This window comes from Podarcis raffonei, chromosome 1 (genome assembly GCF_027172205.1).
Source record: "Podarcis raffonei isolate rPodRaf1 chromosome 1, rPodRaf1.pri, whole genome shotgun sequence".
Taxonomy (NCBI): Eukaryota; Metazoa; Chordata; class Lepidosauria; order Squamata; family Lacertidae; genus Podarcis; species Podarcis raffonei.
In genome coordinates this window covers 59,917,300-59,937,272 of record NC_070602.1, presented here as the reverse complement: position 1 = coordinate 59,937,272, position 19,973 = coordinate 59,917,300, and the positions used below count along the sequence as shown (strand labels likewise).

At 40.7% G+C, this 19,973-nt stretch overlaps 1 protein-coding gene across 2 annotated transcripts in view; it reads right to left on the bottom strand.

Moving 5' to 3' along the window:
* Positions 1-579: 579 nt before the first annotated feature.
* The window catches only part of PRMT3 (protein arginine methyltransferase 3), a 65,411-nt gene continuing 46,017 nt past the window's right edge, over positions 580-19,973 (bottom strand). For both annotated transcript variants that reach the window (XM_053389104.1, XM_053389115.1), the window contains 3 exons: positions 11,250-11,300; positions 10,985-11,072; positions 580-1,630 (listed from right to left, as the gene is read on the bottom strand). In XM_053389104.1, coding sequence (XP_053245079.1) covers positions 1,521-1,630; positions 10,985-11,072; positions 11,250-11,300 — 249 coding nt within the window. In that variant the 3' untranslated portion in view covers positions 580-1,520. The remainder of the gene's footprint in view (positions 1,631-10,984; positions 11,073-11,249; positions 11,301-19,973) is intronic.

Genomic DNA, 19,973 nt, shown 5'->3' with positions numbered 1-19,973 from the left:
CTCAGCCAATAAAGTGAGATGAGTGCCGCAACCCGAGTCGTCCATGACTGGACCTAATGGTCAGGGGTACCTTTACCCCTTTGGCTACGACTAGCATTTCCCTGCTCCCCACTCCCCAGTTCTGTGTACATGTCAAGGTGGAGGGCAGGTCACATGCAGATCTTTGAAATAGGCAGAACCTCCAGCCTGCTCTAAAGTTCATCTCAAAACACACTCAAGTACCTCACTTGAATTCTCTGCAATACCTAGAGAATGAAGGAGAAAGTGACTAAATGGATAGCTGAGTGTCCTTGAGGTGACAAGGATAATTACCAAAAGGCTAGGGGCAGTCACTCCTTCTGACTGCATGCTGGAGGGCAGGAAATGCATTAGATAAATTCACAATAAACCTATTTCGGTGCCTACTGTTTCATGCTGCCATCTTGCCCTCTGTACCATTTGTTGTAAAGACACGCACATAGCCTCAAACATCTAGTAGCAATGGGGAAAAGAGTATTTTTCTAAAGAGTTGCAGAATGCTCACCTATCTTTCATGGTATTGCTTCAGATTGCACATGACTTTTTAAAAAAAACGATGTGCCCATTTTTGCTATTCTTTATTTCAGGTAGCCAAAGAATCCAGGTGCATGTTAAAACCAGATTGGTCTTTAACTCAAATCAATGTACTGTAAGCAGCAGCACTGATTACAAATGGCAATTGCCGTATTCTGAATCAGTTGGAGTGTCAGCAGATAGGCAATAGTATGTCATGATGTATTGTGCATGTCTTGTTATAGTTTCCAGGTTTAAAGTATGACAATCTTAATGGGTGATGGGATATTATTCTGTATGTAGAAGGGCATATAATATCAAGTGTGACAAGTTAGCAAAACAAAGAATTGACAATACTGATACCTCAAAGTCTCAACAGGTGGCTCAATACAAAAATCTCATAGTCAAGACACATAATAAATTTATAGTGTCAATACAAAAAACTTTATTTTTTGAGTTTTAATATAAAAATACTTGAGGAAAAATAATGTTTTGCCCATCTAAAGGAGGCCAAAACTTGGGGGGGGGGGGGAATTGCAATAAGTAAATCCCAGAAGATTCCTTGTCAAGAACCTTGGCTATTTTTCTAAATACTTAACTATCCAAGAACGGTATCCAACAATGCCATGTTCAGAGTAGACCCATTGAAATCAACTGACTTAGTCATGCATATCTTCAATTCATTTATTTCATTGAATCTACTCTGAGTACAACTTAGTATGATTTCATTAACAGGTCAAAAGTATTTTTTAAAAATTGCGCTGCTCACGTCCACGATAGCAGACTTGCAATAAACTTAATTCCCTCGTGGTTTCTTCTACTAACTGCTTTGGATTGTATGAAATGGCCTGCAGAGAAGAACCAACAGTCTATGGGAACACACTTTCTAGCACTATCATTTCCAGAAAAACGTATTTCGAAGTTGTTGATCCAAACAACCATTGTTTTTATTCATTTTATACATTTCAAAGCCAGCTGTGGAGTAGTCCTCACTGAAGACTGTATGTCTGCTTCACATTTTTCAGTGAAAGTGTTATGATGAGGGAACGTGGATCTTTTCTGTTTTTGTGGACTGTAATCTTTCCTTTCAGTTCTTCACCTACAAAACAATGCACAAATGAAGCAACTTTATTAGTTTACCAAGGAAATGGTTACACACAGTGTTACTAAATTTGCATGCACAGTGGCACCTGCTTCATTGAAGGCACCTGTTGTAATATGGTAAAAAGTCATGACAATTGAGATCACATTTGGGTGGCATGTTTTTGAATATCTGGGTGGCATATTTTTGAAAACTTCACCATCCTATTAATGCAACAGTAGGAAGAAAAGTGTCACCCTTAAAACACTAGAGCACTGAATTCTGCCCCCAGTGACTCTGGAAAAGTCCTTCTGCCTTTTGTTTACCAGACTGAAACCCACCACTTCCAAAAGATTTCCCTAATGAGAATTCTGCACACACTCACATAAAACCATAAAGTTGGTTCTCTCCTGCTCAGAGATAGGTTTAGGGAATCTACTTAATGCAACACCATTGCTTTGATATCCCTTCAGTTGTTGGAAACTATGACATATGTTGTTTGACAGCTTTCTAATGATTTTAAAACAGAGACAGGGCTAAGGGATGGGCAGAGACGGCAGGTAGGAAGGCAGCTAAGTGGCTACATACTTTTATGCTGCCTTTGACCTTTAAAACATAAACGCATGATATCCAAATTGGCACCTAGCAACCATCCTAAAACCTTTGTCAAGGAGACAAAAAGCAATCACGCTTGATAACCTTCTGTGAAGTCTCTGTCAGGTTATCTAATGGGAGATGGAGGCACAGGTACTTTAACAAACTGAAGGTTTTAACGACCATGCTTTTTTAAAAAAAAAAAAACCACAGCCAAAACATCACAGCATTAGATAGGTAAATCCGTCTGTTTGCAGTAGTCTGTCCTATGCTTTGTAATTGCATGAGTACTTGGAAATGGACTTTAAAGGATTTGGCTAAAGGGTATTTTGAAGAACTGCCTGTATTTAAGAAAGAACCAAATGTATTTATTTTATAAAAAGGTAAAGGTACCCCTGCCCGTACGGGCCAGTCTTGACAGACTCTAGGGTTGTACGCTCATCTCACTCTAGAGGCCGGGAGCCAGCGCTGTCCGGAGACACTTCCGGGTCACGTGGCCAGTGTGACAAGCTGCATCTGACGAGCCAGCGCAGCACACGGAACGCTGTTTACCTTCCCGCTAGTAAGCGGTCCCTATTTATCTACTTGCACCCGAGGGTGCTTTCGAACTGCTAGGCTGGCAGGCACTGGGACCGAGCGACGGGAGCGCACCCCGCCGCGGGGATTCGAACCGCCGACCTTTCGATCAGCAAGTCCTAGGCGCTGAAGCTTTAACCCACAGCGCCACCCGCGTCCCATTTATTTTATATTACAAAGTAAATTGCTGACTGTTTTTGTTTAAGATTTGCCAGCTCTTTCTGTAGGTGTTTAGTGCAGATATTTTGGCAATGTACCAAAAAGATCCTGCTTATTTAAATATTATCCCTAGATGTTTCAGCCGAATTTGTTTGTCCCAATCCTTCGAAGTGTGTTTAATTTGCTATTAAGCAGTTGCTTATATTCCACCCAAGAGACAAATGTGCTTCAGCAGCGAGCAAAATCATCATTACCACCTTTTATGTATCTTTATAGAGGTTTTCAATTGTTTTATTAATTTAAGGGATGAACATAAAGCTGCTAGTATAAAAAAGAAAGAGAAGAAGTTTGGTATAAATTTTGAAGACAGCACCAGCACATTTTATGTAAGAGCAAGTGTTTACTTGGCGTTAGAGGAACTATAGCAGACTGTACAAAATGGAGAGCCACTGTACCTTCAAGGGATGAGGGAAATTTGTTTTTATAACCAAACACATTAATTCTCCAACATGTATGACAGAAGTCTAGATGAGCAAGGAAATGAAAGGTTTTATCTGATGAACATGATAGCATTAAGAGAATTTTGAAGCCTTGAGCTGTAACTTAACTTGGAGTAAGTGCCATTCAACTCAGTAGAAATTAATTCTGAAATGACCTATGTATGGGATTGTATAGATATATTCTGTGGAATGGTGGCACTAAGCTTAAAGCAGCCTGAATTAAGGCACATATTGGCTTTCCCCCAAAGTGGTTTTCCTATTCACTCTTCAAACCAGGAAGTGCAACTTCCTGCATATTTTATGCCTCTCCTTGTATAGAAAAATTAGTAAAGTCTTATCTGTGCTCAGGCACTGAAGTCTGTTAGCAATGACTAATTTATTTGTCCTATTTATTTTTCTTCTAACAGTGTAGCAGTTCGATCTGTTCCCTTTATATAAAGCAACACCCCTCCTTGTATCTTTTTTTTAATTGCATTTTTAAATTTGAAATATAAATGCAATAAAAGAACGTATTCTAGAACTTTTACTCCAAAACATTTGGTCCACAGGAAATCCTGTCTTTTCCTTCTGCAGCCAATCCAACCCTTTCTCATAACTCTTTCCATCTTCTGAGAGAGCAGGTAGAGAAATGAATCTTTGTGTCTCCTTATGTCACAAAACATAATTTTGCAAATTGAGCCTGGAGATTTAGTGAATACATTCATACATACTCTGTTACCTTTATAACATTGCTATTTGTATGTAGTTCAAAACTGCATGAATCCTTAGGAAAGGTGAAGCTTTACTAAAATCACTGCAGGGGGAATGATTACTGATGGCTATTTTAAATAAACAGACCTTAAAATATCCCATCCAGATGCCTCATGCGTCTTCATAAGGGACAGATGCATGAAAAAAATCAGCATGTTGGCAAAGTATAATCAATAGTTTCATAATTTATGCCAGATTAACTAACGCAGCAGACATGGTTTGATTTTTTAATTCTGTTCACAAATAGTCCAGTAATTTGTTATGAAAACAGGTAATGTACATTTGGCATAAAAACATACGGTATGTGTTCTACATTTTTGAGTGGCTGGAGAAAGCCTACGTAAATCATGATTTGATCTCAATTGTTAGTGCAAAACAAAAATATGCATACATGTAATGGGTGGGAGTATCTCCTTAGAAGAGCTATCCCTGTTCTGGAACCGGGTGACTCTTTCATGTATTAAAATATCAGCTCCTAAGTAAGAATCTTCTATTAATGTCATGTGAACAGCACTAGAGATTGGTTTGATGAGAAAAAGTAAGAAGAAGGGGAAAAGCCTATTTGGTACCACATGTGATGTTTTCCAGCCCCCCTCCCCCGCCTTTTAAAATAATTGCCTTTAAAGTTGCAGGATTGCTTTATTATAGTATTATCTTGAGTAGCAGACACTCTTTGTACTTGGAGTCTTCATAAATTCAAGAATATAACTAATCTGACCCTTTTAGCTCTATGGAGCACCATTGTTTCCTTTGTCTGAGAAGCACATTCAACAACTGCATAAATACAGAATTAAATCTCTGTGCTAGTTAATATTGCTGACAGGGGCCTTTTGTGAAGTCATCATAAGCATTCAAGAACAGCAAGACCATACATGCGTCGGAATGCAAGGCACATCTGAACCCATTGAGCTGATGGGATTAATCTTATTCATTGTTGTGTATGACCAGTTATGCAACAGTGAAGAACTGAGGCCTTTTAAAAAAAAAATACCAAAAGAAAAGAGCAGCAGAAGAATTGAGGCCCTAAAAAAACCAACCCTTTCTATCCCCCACACCCCAAAGGCAGCAGAAAACTAATGATAGCTGAGAACTGAAGGTGTACTAGTTCATAAAAAATTAATTTGAATGATGCAAAATCTAACTCAAAATAATTTTGACAGTATAGACAAGATTTCACAATCATTTGGCGTATACATAAAAGAGGCTGGTCCAAAACACACACACACATGTATAGAATTGATTAATATGCCCAAGATGCACCAATCTGCTCACAAAAATATCCTATGTCTGACAGCAGCAGACAAAAGCCAGCCAAAATGTCCCTAAAAAGGTGGACAACCAGATCCTACTGTTATAATTCTACCCCCTGGGGGGTTTTATCAGAACACACAGTCTAAGTTTAATTGCATAAAAATGAATTAAATTTGCTATTTAAGCAGCTCTAGTGATGCATACCTTGAGGCAAGCTGTAAGAGGCAACATTTCTATAACAACCTACCACAGCTTTCATTAAAGGCAGCCCCCAGTTATTTATAACCATGTTAATTGTATTAAGCAACCCAATCAGTTTAATTCATTGTCATGAGGAAGATCTTCTCCTTTTCCTCGCCCCAACAGGCCACGTTAAATCTTTTGTGCCCAGCCATTTCCGTTGCTAAACTAAAGCAATGGCTGTGTAATCATAACAGAGAGGAAGATCAGACCAATTAATCAATGCCATATAGATATAAAATGACTGATGTGCTTTCAACAGCTCTACTGCTCTTATGCCCTGCAGAAAACGCTTCCAGAGACTGAGCTGCATCACCTATGCTCAATAAGATGCAAGGAAGGCACAAGTCATGTCATGGTTTGATCAAGACTGAATGCATTATCTTTCTACTGCAGTACTGTCATTCTTCCCTTGGAGAACACTTAAGTTGGCTTTGCATAGTAAAAAGTACAGCAAACAGGAACGGAACAAGAAGTGTGCTGTTTCTGCAGCATACAAAATTAGTAGGGTTTTTCCCTCTTAAAAAGGCACTGCTCTATGGCTGAGTATGTTTTAGCATTTCTGCTCATGTATCATTGAGCCTCTTGCTTAAACCGAAGGGCTACTCAGTGACACTACAACATACTTATGGGACAAACTATTCATATGATGTGATATTATTTGTTTATAATATTTATTAGACACCTAATTAACAGACTCTCTGGGGATGCACAAGATGATTCAACCATTCCCAGTGCAAACAAAGGGGGAAAAGAGAAGACCAGCTCCAATTACAACAATTAGGACTCAATTATAGCTCTCAGACAAGACAGAAAGTTTGTGGGATTATCATGCAAGTACAGAAACAGTGCTCAAATGGAGAAAATAGATTGGAATGACTACATTTCACTGTACCCAACAATAAAAGGCTAGAAAATGCCATTGGGGATCCAGAGGAGCTCCTCTGCCTTGAGCAGAAAAGATTGGTTATAGTCGCCTTTTCAAATGTTATGGCCTGTGAAATCCAAGGGATCATGGAAACGGCCCCAACGTGAAGCACACAGTAGCAAAAAACCAATGGGACAACAGTAAGGTAAAGGTAAAGGGACCCCTGACCATTAGGTCCAGTCGTGGCCAACTCTGGGGTGGCGGCGCTCATCTCGCTTTAGTGGCCGAGGGAGCCGACATACAGCTTCCGGGTCATGGGGCCAGCATGACTAAGCCACTTCTGCGAACCAGAGCAGCGCACGGAAACGCAGTTTACCTTCCCGCCGGAGCGGTACTTATTTATCTACTTGCACTTTGACGTGCTTTCGAACGGCTAGGTTGGCGGGTGCAGGGACCGAGCAACAGGAGCTCACCCAGTCGCGGGGATTCGAACCGCCGACCTTCTGATCAGCAAGCCCTAGGCTCTGTGGTTTAACCCACAGCGCCACCCGCGTCCCTTCTAAGTACAGCTGCTATAGAAATCTTCAAAGGAGCTTATCAGTGAAGCAGAATCAAATGAAAAAAGGCACATCCAAATACTGCAAAAAACAAACTATAACCGATTTGAACTTCAAAATATATGAGGACCAGAAAAATAAACAAAATGGTTGTCTCACCCCAAAATAGGAGGTGAAAAGTATGCTTACTAGGTGCAATGTGCAGGAGGAGAAGGAAGAGGATACAGGAGGTTACCAGGGGGTGGTTAGTAAGTAAGGTGGGGTGGGGTGGCACAAAAGGTGGGGGAGGCAGTGGCAAGGACATGAGGATGAAGGTGAAAATGGGTGCAAAGGGGGGCTGCAGAACAGAAGACAGAAGTGGCTCCAGAAATGGGTTTGGGAAAGCTGGTGGCATGGGGTGGGAAGGGGGTTAATGGAGGAATGGTAGGGGAGCTGACAAGCAAAGGAGAAGCTTCTAGTATTGTATATTGCGTATTATCTTTGCTGGGGTGTGTGTGTTAAATTAAAAAGGCATCTCTTGCACATTACGGAGGCCATGACCATAAAGGGGGGAGGAGTTTTGTCCAGAAAGGATGCAAGTCCCACTGAACTTCATTAAAGCAGCCAAGATTTGGTCTGCATAGTGCAAAGGAAGATTTGCAAAGGAAGATTTTTCTAACTAGAGTGGTAGGAACTGATATGAATGAGTGATGTTCCAGAATATGATGGCGATTCACAGTGAGGTACAACAGAATGCTGTCACCATGCTCCATTTGTTCGTAATACCTTGCTGCATAGCTAAATGACAGAAGAAAGGGCAGCCTTAATATGTTATAGACAAGGGGAGCTATCCACTTTGAAGGGCATTTTTTGAAGTACATTCTTGACTGACATAGATATGCCCCATAGATTTCACAAGGCTACCTCATGAATGCTCAATGGTGTTTTTATGCAAGAACTGTCTTTAGCTTTGAAGCCTACCACAAATTAGAAGTCTTCCAGCTCTTAAAAGTTTTTTATTTCTCGCCAAAATAGAAAGGATATGCTTGAGAGCATCTCTGACTTACCAGGCTGCGATCTCAACCTAATGTTTAATATAACTTTTCTTGAAATCTTAAAAAAAAAGATTTTGTACTGACTTACTCTGAACGGGAGAAAAACCATTAACTTGAACCAAAAAAAGAGGGGGGAAAACCACACAAAACCCATTAGCAATAAAACAGCACATGGTTGCATTTTATGTTCTTGATAATGCCTTGCAGTGAAAATAAAATGTTTGTTGTTTTCCACAGCAATTTAAAAGGTTGTACACAGCAGAGCAGTGCAGCCAAAACTCGTCAGAGGAAAACACTTTTCTGAAGACCAGTTCAGCCTTGGTAGTTTAATATTCTAGGTAGGAGAAAATATGTACACACCGATGGACATTTTTAATGTATATGTCACGTGATTTATTCTGTCAAATGGGCAACTACTGCAAAAGTCATATGTGAATTAGCCTTGACACTCTTCTTCCCTATGGGTTGTGTTCAACTAAGTCCTACTCTGAGTAGACCCACTGAAATTAATGAATGCCATCCACTGTTTTTAAATTTTAAAGACATATACACTTTACTGATGAATGGGCTGGTAATGAAGTGTGCTGCTTACATGCAAGCCTGCAATATGAGGGAGCTTTTGACATTGAGATTTGGACATATCCCCATGTTTGGCACCCCAAGAGGGACCAGAGAGATAAATCAGAGAGATAAATCAGAATTAATTTTTTATAATATTTGAAACTAGCTTACTGTCTCAAAAGGAAATTAGCACGTTTACTGAAAATCTATAAACAGCACACTAATACCAGTTTGAGCTTAGGAACACTAAAACCAGTACACAAATTGTTCTTAGAAGCATTCCTAGGAACCAACAGGAAAACTAGGACGTTGGTCAGTGAAAAAGAAAGGCTTTGGGTTAATTGGGTAAGGACATTGGGTTGAAGAGTGAAAGTGGTATCACAGTGCAAAAATGAATGAAGTTGCTTGTTTGCAGAAGGAAAAGGGGAGGTTATCAGGGAAGTTTGGCTAGTGAGTTTTTGGGAATGTTTTTATGTGAAAATCAGAAGAAATTAGACTTTGAGGAAATGGCTGCTTTCATCTTCAATCCCTTTCTCCTACACCCACTTTTTTTGCAACCCTCTTTGTGCCCCCATTTTCCCCTTCACTCCCTTTTCAACTCCACCCTGAAGGGTTAAACAAAAGCAGAAGTTCTTGTGGAGAGTAAATTATGTATGGATTCTGGAACACGTGACAAGGAAATACTGATAACCAGATTTACTGTGATCACTGGTATAGAAAGATCATGCACTTATTAGGTCCATATGCTCAGGGTCTAAGATTGTTCTTAAAGTCACTGGACCTTAGTTAACAGAGTTCTTATAGTAGATTAGACAGACACCTATTTTTTAATGTTAAGCGTGTTCTGACAAATGCCACTGCACATTTATTAATGTAGAACAAGCAAGAAACGTCAGCTAAAATGACCTGTGGAAAAAGGTTGATTAGAAGCCTAAGACCGTCAAATCCAACTCAAGCACACACATTTGGAGTTGAGACACTGGGCAAAGAAAGTTTCATGTATGCCTGCCTCAATACATGAAAGTGCATCTTCCTGGACTGTTTACTCCATTTCAGCAGCCCAAGAGACTACATTCAAAGGGAGTCTTGTATTCTTCAGGTTAGATCAGGTACCCTCCAGGTGTCGTTGGATTCCAATTCCCATTTGCCCCAACCAGCATGATTTATGGTCAGGCATCATGGGAACTGTGATCCAGGAGCATCTGGAGGGTACCATGTTGTCTACCCCTGGACTACACATAGATCAAAAGCAACTAAGGCCTGCTTCACTAAGAGGCTACAGTGGCCTTATTAATTCTTTCTTCATGCACGGCTTCTACATGTGGACAAGTGGGCAGTGGATGTCTACCGCTGGCCCTGCTCCTGACCCTGAATACTGCACTGGTCATGCCACATTTGGTTGCAGTGCTCTCTGCAGGAAGGGAGGGGAAATTTAATAAAATCAGACAGTCTACATATGAACAGCTGCTCCTACGCTGCTTTCCCAGCCACGCAACCAGTACCATCAGGGGCGTGGCCAGAAGCACAGTTCCACTGCAGAAGCTACACATGGAGAACAACTGTGTGTGCATATTGTGTATTTCACCACCCCTGAAGCCACTGCATATGAATGCATTTTCCTTCTCTCCCTTGGGAAGTTATGGCCCAACATACTCTTCCCTGCATATGAATGCGGGTAGATACTGTAAATATACACTACTTGTACATGAAGTGTATGCTCAACCTAGAAACACGTTAAGTAATATGCTGGTAAAATTTGATTTAAGCAAACAGTGACTTGCTCTGCACATGTAGTGCGAACAAGTCATTATGACATGGTATGTAAACATCACTACTCACTGGGGAAATAAGGTACCAAAGTCTTTCTTGGACTCTTACAACTCCTGGCTAGATGACAGGGGTTGCAGTTTTGATTGCTGTCATGTAAAAAGTCCCTGCATGTAGAAAGCTAGTATATGGGGGAGAAATATTTTTACCTAGTCCTCTTTCTTTTGTTCTACTTGCCTATGTGCAGAGTATGTGTATTCATCTATCTAGTGAAAGAGCATTCATAATGCAATACTGCATGAGGCAAAGTCCTTGTAAGCCTCTAGTCACATTATTTTGGTGAACTAAAAGCAAGAACTTTCACATATAGTATAAGGCAGGAGGGAAATTATTATTGGATGTTGTGCAGAAAATTCCCAAGTGTTTACTTTCAGCTTTTGAAACAAATCTGAAAGCGTGTCAAGAAGAATCTAGTATTATAGAAATTATATTTAGCTAAGAAAAAAATACTGTACCTTCTACCACAGAAATTGGGTTCTCCAAAAAAAATGCTGTTTGCTTCCAGTGTGTTTTGGTACAGCAGGGACTAGTTGAGAACAATACCTGCAGTGACAGAGTTCAAAAATCTGTGATGACATACAAGACTTAATATCATGCTACATTAATCTAGCACACATACATTAAATGCTTGAAACAGCAAAACAGACTTATTCCAAAACACCTTAAGGCAAAAAGCTGACAAAATATATATCTTTACATTAATTTTGAACATGTACTCACTGTTTTACTGCAATTCTTCTCAAAATATATATCAAAATATCCAGCAACTGCCTGCAATTTAGAAATAAACAAACATCAGCAATCTTCACATTCATTATCCTTGAAGTGTTTCTTGATATCATCAATATAATTGCTGGAAATAATATATTGAGTAATACCAAGTTCTTGCTTGGGCATGGGCATTCAAAAGAAACTGAAAACTCAACCACCTTGATGTCATTCAGCAAATACAATGGCTCCTTAACATGTTGTTTAAGGCCAGCAAGTATGAAGGGTTAAAGCTGTGGCCTTTATTCAGTTAAGGTTTGTCCTTCCATTTTCATTACTGTAATAGAAGCAATATTGTTGTGTTTCCAGGGTATGGAGAATGGGGAGCTACTGCAAATACACTGCTCAGAATCAAAGTACAAATGAAAAGACTACCAAAGCCAACCAAAACTGTCCAAAGCATGCATTCATTTGTCTGGTTACTTTAAGAGGGCTCTTGCCTCTGGTGCATCAAACTGTGTTGCAGAAAATGCATCAGATCATCAGAAGGAAGTAAGAAGAGCTTCTGGATAAGATCAGGCCAAAGGCCCTTCTAGTCCAACAACCAGATGCCCATGGCAGAACCTGAGTGCAACAGAGATCTCCTCACTTGTGATCCCAGCAACTGGCTTTCAGAGGCATACTGCCTTCAACAGTGGAAGTGGAACACAGCCATCAGGGTTAGTAGTCACTGATGGCCTTATCTTCCATGAATTGGTCTAATCCTCTTCTAAAAGCCTCACTACCTCTTGTGACAGCACACTCCCTAGTTTTTGCTACATGCCTAAACCATAAGAAGCTAAATGCTACATACAAGTCCAGTTAAGACAATCTTCCAGTTGCAAGAACAATGGAAAGTGGCCTACATATTGCTAAACACCCACAAAGCCCAATTATGCTCTCAATCCCACCCCAGCCAATAAGCATGGATTCAATAGATACAAACTCTAAAATGTTCCCTCAAGTAACCATGGCTAGTGAGCACCACATGGTTCCTTTCCCCACTGTCTGCTGCTGACTGATGCAACTTTCAAACAGAAATCTGCATCTGCATGTGGGCAGCATTCTCTGTACAAGAACATGGATGAAATGCCGCTCATGAAGGACATCTGTCAAACACCCCACCGCCACCAAGAATGAAGCATCGTTCACGAGTTTTCCTCAATAACTGGGAAGTTTAAAATTGCAATTGGTATTGATAAGCACCAAACGGCGACAAGGTCCTTCAAGAATACATCAATAACTGAATACAACCATCTGGAATGGTTCTAGTGTGTCAGTCATGTTCTAGCACTACCCAATCCAAATGGATGATGCATCCATTTCAGAGCACAAGGGGACGAAAACCTGCCCTTTAGATTCTATTCGACTTTAGCCAGTACCTTACCTAACAGAATGCTAAATCCTAACGAAGCAACTGCAGTGCTTCTATATTCCACAGGCCGGATTCCCATGAAGTGAAAGAGGCCCAGATTCAGCAGAGCCTCCCACTGAAGAAAGGGTGGGGAGACAATTTTCACCTGTTTTCCCCTTCCCTTTCCATCTCCCTACCCCACCCATCTCATGGCCCTGGAGGGTTCCTCAGCCTTGCACTGCAGTTTTTCAGAGGGCTGCAGACTCCTCCCTTTTCTCCATCCAGCAGGGGCATCGTCTGAGTGGAGAAATACTGAATAAGCAAATTATGTTTTTTAACTATTTGGGTTTCTTTCCTCATCACCCCAGGCAATGGAACAAATGCATTCCCCTCCTTTGCATTATTAGCAAAGTGCTCTCTACTGTCATACAGGAAGCTGGGAAGCTGCCTTATATCAAGTCATGCAACAGATCTTTCCCTCTCCCCACCACCCCTAAAAAGCCTCTCCAGAGAGTCACCCCACATTGTGGGCTGTGTTCCACAGGGCTGCAGGGGGCAAGGGAATTCCCCCAAATCTGGCACAGAGGTCTTGCACTTTTCACATCACCAGCCACAATGTCTGTTAGGTCTTCCCAAGTCTCTGGAAAGGCTGGGAGGGGACTCTAGGGGAAAATATACATTGTGCAAGCTGTCTTCTGTTCATGAAACGCTGCATACACTCCTGTGTTTTAATTTTCCTACCACATGAGTGGGCAATTTTAAAACACATTGTTATTCAACTATATTTTACTTAGAGTAGACGCACTGAAATTAATGAACATGACTAAGTTAGGCCCACTAATTTCAACAGGTCTACTCTGAGTAAAACTTGGTTGAATGTCTGCTATTCATGTTTCCCCTTTCTGTGCAAATTGCTGGATTATATGATATTTTATATTCTTTTTCTTTCCCAGTTGTGGAACTGTCTGATGTATGTCAAAGCCACAGTCGGAGACACAAATATTTTTCGGGGGTTTTTTATTAAAGGGGAAGGCTTGCTTGAACAACTAATGTTACGCCATTCCTGCCACTTTAGTTTTCTGTCTTCCTTCTTTAAAGTTGCATATATCTTTTATCTCTTAATATTACAGACTGGCTGTCGAACGAAAGACCAGTGTACTTCCTCACAGTTCATCTTCTGCAGAACCATTCTAACTGAGACTTGCTATATACATTTGAGAGATTAGATAGCTTCGTAATTTAGCGGAGCAATCATTTTTATTTATTTGACCTTTTATCCAACATTATACGAACAGCTTTGAGACAAGATACAAAATATATTTTTTAAGTTAAAGCAGAAAGGTCAGCGTAGAAAATAGAATATAAAGATAAAAACTGCAATAAAACTGAAAATGGTGTTGGCTCTTAGAAACAGTTACTTCAGGTATTATTTTGTTTTACATGCAAGTGACTTATACTTGCTTTTACCTCCTTCCCCACCACAGCACTTCGTCTGACAACAGATATATAGGCCCCCAGAGAAATAATCACAATAGACTCCAGCATCTCCACTAGAGTCATTCAAACACTATTCTCTGAACAGTAACCAGTAGGAAATTGAAAGCAAACACAATGGGATTGGTCGTATATAACTGAAGATCTGGCCTATTGAGCACTGCGAAAGGATGCTTTTTGTTAAAGATACACCGCAGTAGAGTAATTATTCTGCCTTCTGTTCTCAACATCCCATCAACAGACAGAACCGCTCTGCATGTTGAGGGGAAGGCGGTTGTTTTGAAAAGTAGGCAAGCAAAAAAGAGCAAGGAGGTTAATGAGATGTAGAAATTCACCAAAAAAACCCCCACACCAAATTTCTCCTGCTCATAAACCAAGTCAGCTATGCAGAGGGGAAAAGGAGGAGCACCAGAGCTGCAAATGTGATCATTAAGCATGTATGCAGACCTGTGAAATCAATTCACAGACCAAGCTGACATTGAAATATAAGCCAGGCTAGTTTGCCTTAATGTAGAAATTCTCCCAAATATATTACTGGGAACATGTAAATAATCATACATCAGTAGCCATAATGTAACCAATCTGGGAACTGCAAGTACAAGGTGTGTCTCTGTGTGTGTGTGCATGGTTTCTCACAGAAATCAAATATATTGCAGCTTTGTGCTTTAATTATTTGTTCTGTTGCCACAGCGGGGCACAATTTTATTCACAGAAACCACAAAATAAGCAGTCTCTCTCTAAAAAAAATCAGTGTCTGTTGAAACACCCACAGTTTACTCATTCGTTATCCTGTATTTCAGGCTCATTTTTATTTTTTTAAGAACAGAGCAAAGCGCAGATTTGAGCAAATCTCAAATCTGCTTCTTCATTTACCTGTGCCGCTTCTCTAGGAAAACACTTCTGTTCCCAATTGTAAATCCCTGTCTGATTTATACAAACCCCTGTGAAACCAGTTAAAAGCAATTTGACCAATTCACTTAGGAGAGAGGAAATTAAAAGTTACCATCATCGCTATCAGCTGCAGGGAGTAATTTATCATTTTTGTTCCTCGTCAGTATCGTGTTCCAACAGCATGCAGCTAGAGCAGATACAATTAGGCAGCTGGCCACAGAAGTAGGAGGATAATGTGCTTTTGATGGAGTTTATCCAAGCATGGAGATGAAATGCTTGTAAGCCATGAAGCAGAGGGAGAGGGAGACAGACAATCACTATGTTCTTGGTGCAGAAATACCACTTTTGTTTTTAAAATGATATTTCTTAAATGAAAACAACTCAGTACCTCAAGATTACTGAATGATCCTTACTCTTCAAAGGGGGAGGGGGGTTCTGAAGAAAATTTACTTCGTTTATTGCACCCTGTACAAAGCCTCATTCCATCTCAAAAGTAGAATAACTGAGCACATTAGGTATTATTCAAGTAGTCTTTGTACCATACTATTCAAAGTTTGATACTGTCTGAAAATTAAATCATCTTCAGCCTTGTAAAACTGCTTCTCATATCGCAAAGAGTTAGCTTTTTATTCCTTGATGAAAGCAGTTCCTCTTTCATTCATCACTTCCAAGTTGGGGTCTGCAAAGATCATGGAGGGGAAATAAATGGCGGAGAAATTCTCTCCACCCTAGTATAGTAGTAAATTGCTGAACTTTGCAGCCAGATAATAGATTCCTGCTCACCTAGCTCTAAATCTCAGCAGTCTATTGCTATAACCTAATTGACCTATAGGGACACGGGTAACGCTGTGGGTTAAACCTCAGAACCTAGGACTTGCCAATCAGAAGGTTGGCGGTTCGCATCCCTGCAATGGGGCGAGCTCCCATTGCTCGGTCCCTGCTCCTGCCCACCTAGCAGTTCGAAAGCGCGTCAAAGTGCAAGTAGATAAATAGGTACCGCTCCAGTGGGAAGGTAAACTGCGTTTCTGTGCGCTGCTCTGGTTCGCCAGAAGCGGCTTAGTCATGCTGGCCACATGACCTGGAAGCTGTATGCCGGCTCCCTCGGCCAATAAAGCGAGATGAGCACCGCAACCCCAGAGTCGGCCACGACTGGACCTAATGGTCAGGGGTCCCTTTACCTTTAATTGACCTATAGTGGTGATACCTGAGTTTTGGGTCTATTAGTAGCTGCCTGGCTCGCACAATTTCAACAATACAGATGGAGGTAGGAGGGTATTTTTCCTCGCATTGGAGAGTATATGAGAATTTGGGTGCAAAATTGGGTCAGCATAAGTATGTGCCATGCGTCCCCTGATGCCAACACTCCACCCCCAGGATAATGTTAAGTTGTCAGGGGGTGAACGAGGTCAATATATGCTTAATCCTGTTTTCTTCACACCACCACCACCGTTTCCCTCTAGCTAACACAACAACATTTAATGCATCCAAGACAGCAATGAGTATGGCAGTCCTTAGCTTTTAAAATCACAAGCAAATAAGTTCCTGCATATATGGGGAGTTATCCAATCTACCACCTCCTCTGTGGGTGAGCCAGAAGTTATGTGTGGAACCACCCGAGTATGAATCAGAAGGGGGAAAGCAGGGTTAAAATTTGCATTGCCTATTCTTACTGCTCCCAACCCCGAAACCAGTCAATCATGTGGCAGAACTCTCAGCAGTCTTTGAAGGGCCCTCAAAGGCAGATTCCATGCTTTTAGGGCGAACCCACCATGTCCACTCATAGTCTCATCATATTCAACAAGGCTTACTGCCAGGTAAGTGGGTGGAGGACTGAAGTCTTAGCCATATAGCAAAACTTAATAAGTAACATTTTTAAAAAAAAGATATTTATTGAAATTTTACAGACAATAAAAATTACAGAATAAAAAAAGAAAAAGAAAAAGAGAAAAGAAATACAAAAATACCAAGAAAAATACAAAATACATGAAAAAAAAACAGAATTAAAAACAAATCAATCTTTTCACATCTTATATTTCAATTACTTGTTTCCTGACCTCCTCACACCTCCCTTTTTTGTATTCCAATTCACATAGTTAATTCAGCAAATCCTTACCCACTTTGTATCTTAATTATATATCTTAACATATTATTTTATATTTCCATCTAATTATCAATCCTTTTTTAGATATTCTTTTAACCTTATTACTAAAACCATCTCATTTCATTCCTACATCATTTTAACATTCATTAATTTTGCAATGTTTCTGCAAATAATCTTTAAATTTCTTCCAATCCTCTTCCACCAACTCTTCTCCCTGGTCTCGGATTCTGCCAGTCATTTCCGCCAATTCCATATAGTCTATCACTTTCATCTGCCATTCTTCCAAGGTGGGTAGATCTTGTGTCTTCCAATACTTCGCGATAAGTATTCTTGCTGCTGTTGTTGCATACATAAAGAAAGTTCTGTCCTTCTTTGGCACCAATTGGCCGACCATGCCCAGGAGAAAGGCCTCTGGCTTCTTCAGGAAGGTATATTTAAATACCCTTTTCATTTCATTATAGATCATTTCCCAGAAAGCCTTAATCTTTGGGCACGTCCACCAAAGGTGAAAGAATGTACCTTCGTTTTCTTTACACTTCCAACACTTATTATCGGGCAAATGGTATATTTTAGCAAGCTTGACTGGTGTCATGTACCACCTGTATATCATTTTCATAATATTCTCTCTTAAGGCATTACATGCCGTAAATTTCATACCTGTGGTCCACAACTGTTCCCAGTCAGCAAACATTATGTTATGTCCAACATCTTGTGCCCATTTTATCATAGCAGATTTAACCGTTTCATCCTGAGTATTCCATTTCAACAACAAGTTATACATTCTTGATAATGTCTTGGTTTTGGGATCTAACAGTTCTGTTTCCAATTTTGATTTTTCCACCTGGAAGCCAATTTTTTTGTCCAAGTTATAAACCTCCCTTATTTGATAATAATGAAGCCAATCTCGCACTTCATCTTTTAGTTTCTCAAAACTCTGCAGTTTCAGTTTGTCACCCTCCTGTTCCAAAATCTCCCAATATTTTGGCCATTTGGCCTCCATATTGAGCTTTTTCTGAGCCTTCGCTTCCATTGGTGATAACCACCTTGGTGTTTTATTTTCAAGTAAGTCTTTATAACTTGTCCAGACATTGAGCAGTGCTCTTCTGACAATATGGTTTTTAAATGCTTTATGTGCTTTAACCTTGTCATACCACAAATATGCATGCCACCCAAAAACATTATTAAAAACTTCTAAATCCAAAATGTCTGTGTTCTCAAGAAGCAGCCATTCTTTCAACCAGCAAAATGCTGCTGATTCATAGTAAAGTTTAAGGTCTTAATAAGTAATCTTAATAAGTAACATTTTAGATCACCGCTAACACCACCAAGCACCTATCAACAGCAATTGATACTGAACTTAATAAAGGTAAAGGTAAAGGTACCCCTGCCCGTACGGGCCAGTCGTGTCCGACTCTGGGGTTGTGCGCCCATCTCACTTAAGAGGCCGGGGGCCAGCGCTGTCCGAAGACACTTCCGGGTCACGTGGCCAGCGTGACAAGCTGCATCTGACGAGCCAGCACAGCACACGGAAACGGTGTTTACCTTCCCGCTAGTAAGCGGTCCCTATTTATCTACTTGCACCCGGGGGTGCTTTCGAACTGCTAGGTTGGCAGGCGTTGGGACCGAACGACGGGAGCGCACCCCGCCGCAGGGATTCAAACCGCCGACCTGATGATCGGCAAGTCCTAGGTGCTGAGGTTTTACCCACAGCGCCACCCGCGTCCCTAACTGAACTTAATAACTGATATTAACTAAAAGCTTCTCACAATACCTGTTTTGTGCTAGGGAGGAAACCATCTATCAAGTGCATTAATTTTAGTATGTATACTGTGATTTCAATCAAGTAAACTTGGGCAATTTAATTTAGTTTTTTAGCCTGCTTAATCCCAAAAGCTCTGTGAATGTAGCAATATATTAAAGCTGATTATCAGACATTTTAAGAGTACCTATTGGGGGGGGGGACCAGATATCCATGCACATGATGTGCTTGTATTTCTGCTCTTTGCTTACAGAGCCCATGAGGTTGGGTAAAGTGGTGGAAGCACAAGAGGCGGTACCCTGCCTGTTCAACCGCTTGCAGAATGCTCCCTCTTGCCAGGAGCATTCCAGCGCATGACAGTGCCGCTCATCTTCTCTGCCCCGGGGCAAAGAAGATGAGTATTAAAGCATTGAGGAATGCTCCTCCTCTCATGTGAGGCGTGGTGTGGCAGGGGGGCAGGGAGAGGCACATTCCCGTTTCACCTCAGGTGGTGAAATGGGATGGGCTGCACATTTCCTTATATATGTGAAATTTCAAATTGGCCTATGGTGAGAACATGCAAACACATGGTCAGCTTGGTCCGAAATGAACTGCCAAAAAGACACTAAAGAATAAAATGGTTGTATGGCTCGAACAGCCAAAATACAATTATTTACGGAAATCTGAAATGGTTATTTTGAGTAAAATTGTTCACAGGCTTCACAACCCACTTTGCCTAAACACACACCTTACACTTTGCTTGTATCTATGACAGAGATGGGAAGTTGACATATAAGGATTGGGGAATGGCACAGAGGATCAGGCCCGCAATAATGGCGGCCTAGAGCTCCATTGCACATGGCAGGTGTTTGGGTCATGAGAAAGCAGGGGGTAGAGGAGAACAGGCAGAGGGAGTGTTAAAATGTTAATAGCTGCCTGTTCCAAGATGGGTAGGAATTTCACAGTGACCTGCAAACCTGGGTCAGTGACTGTATATTAAAGTTCTAAGAGTGGCTGAACATGAATCTCTAGATATATGCCAAAGTCTACTTTCCAATGTTGTAGACTGTGCCTGACCCATAAATATCCCGATGTAAAGCTAAGGAATTTATAGTTGCA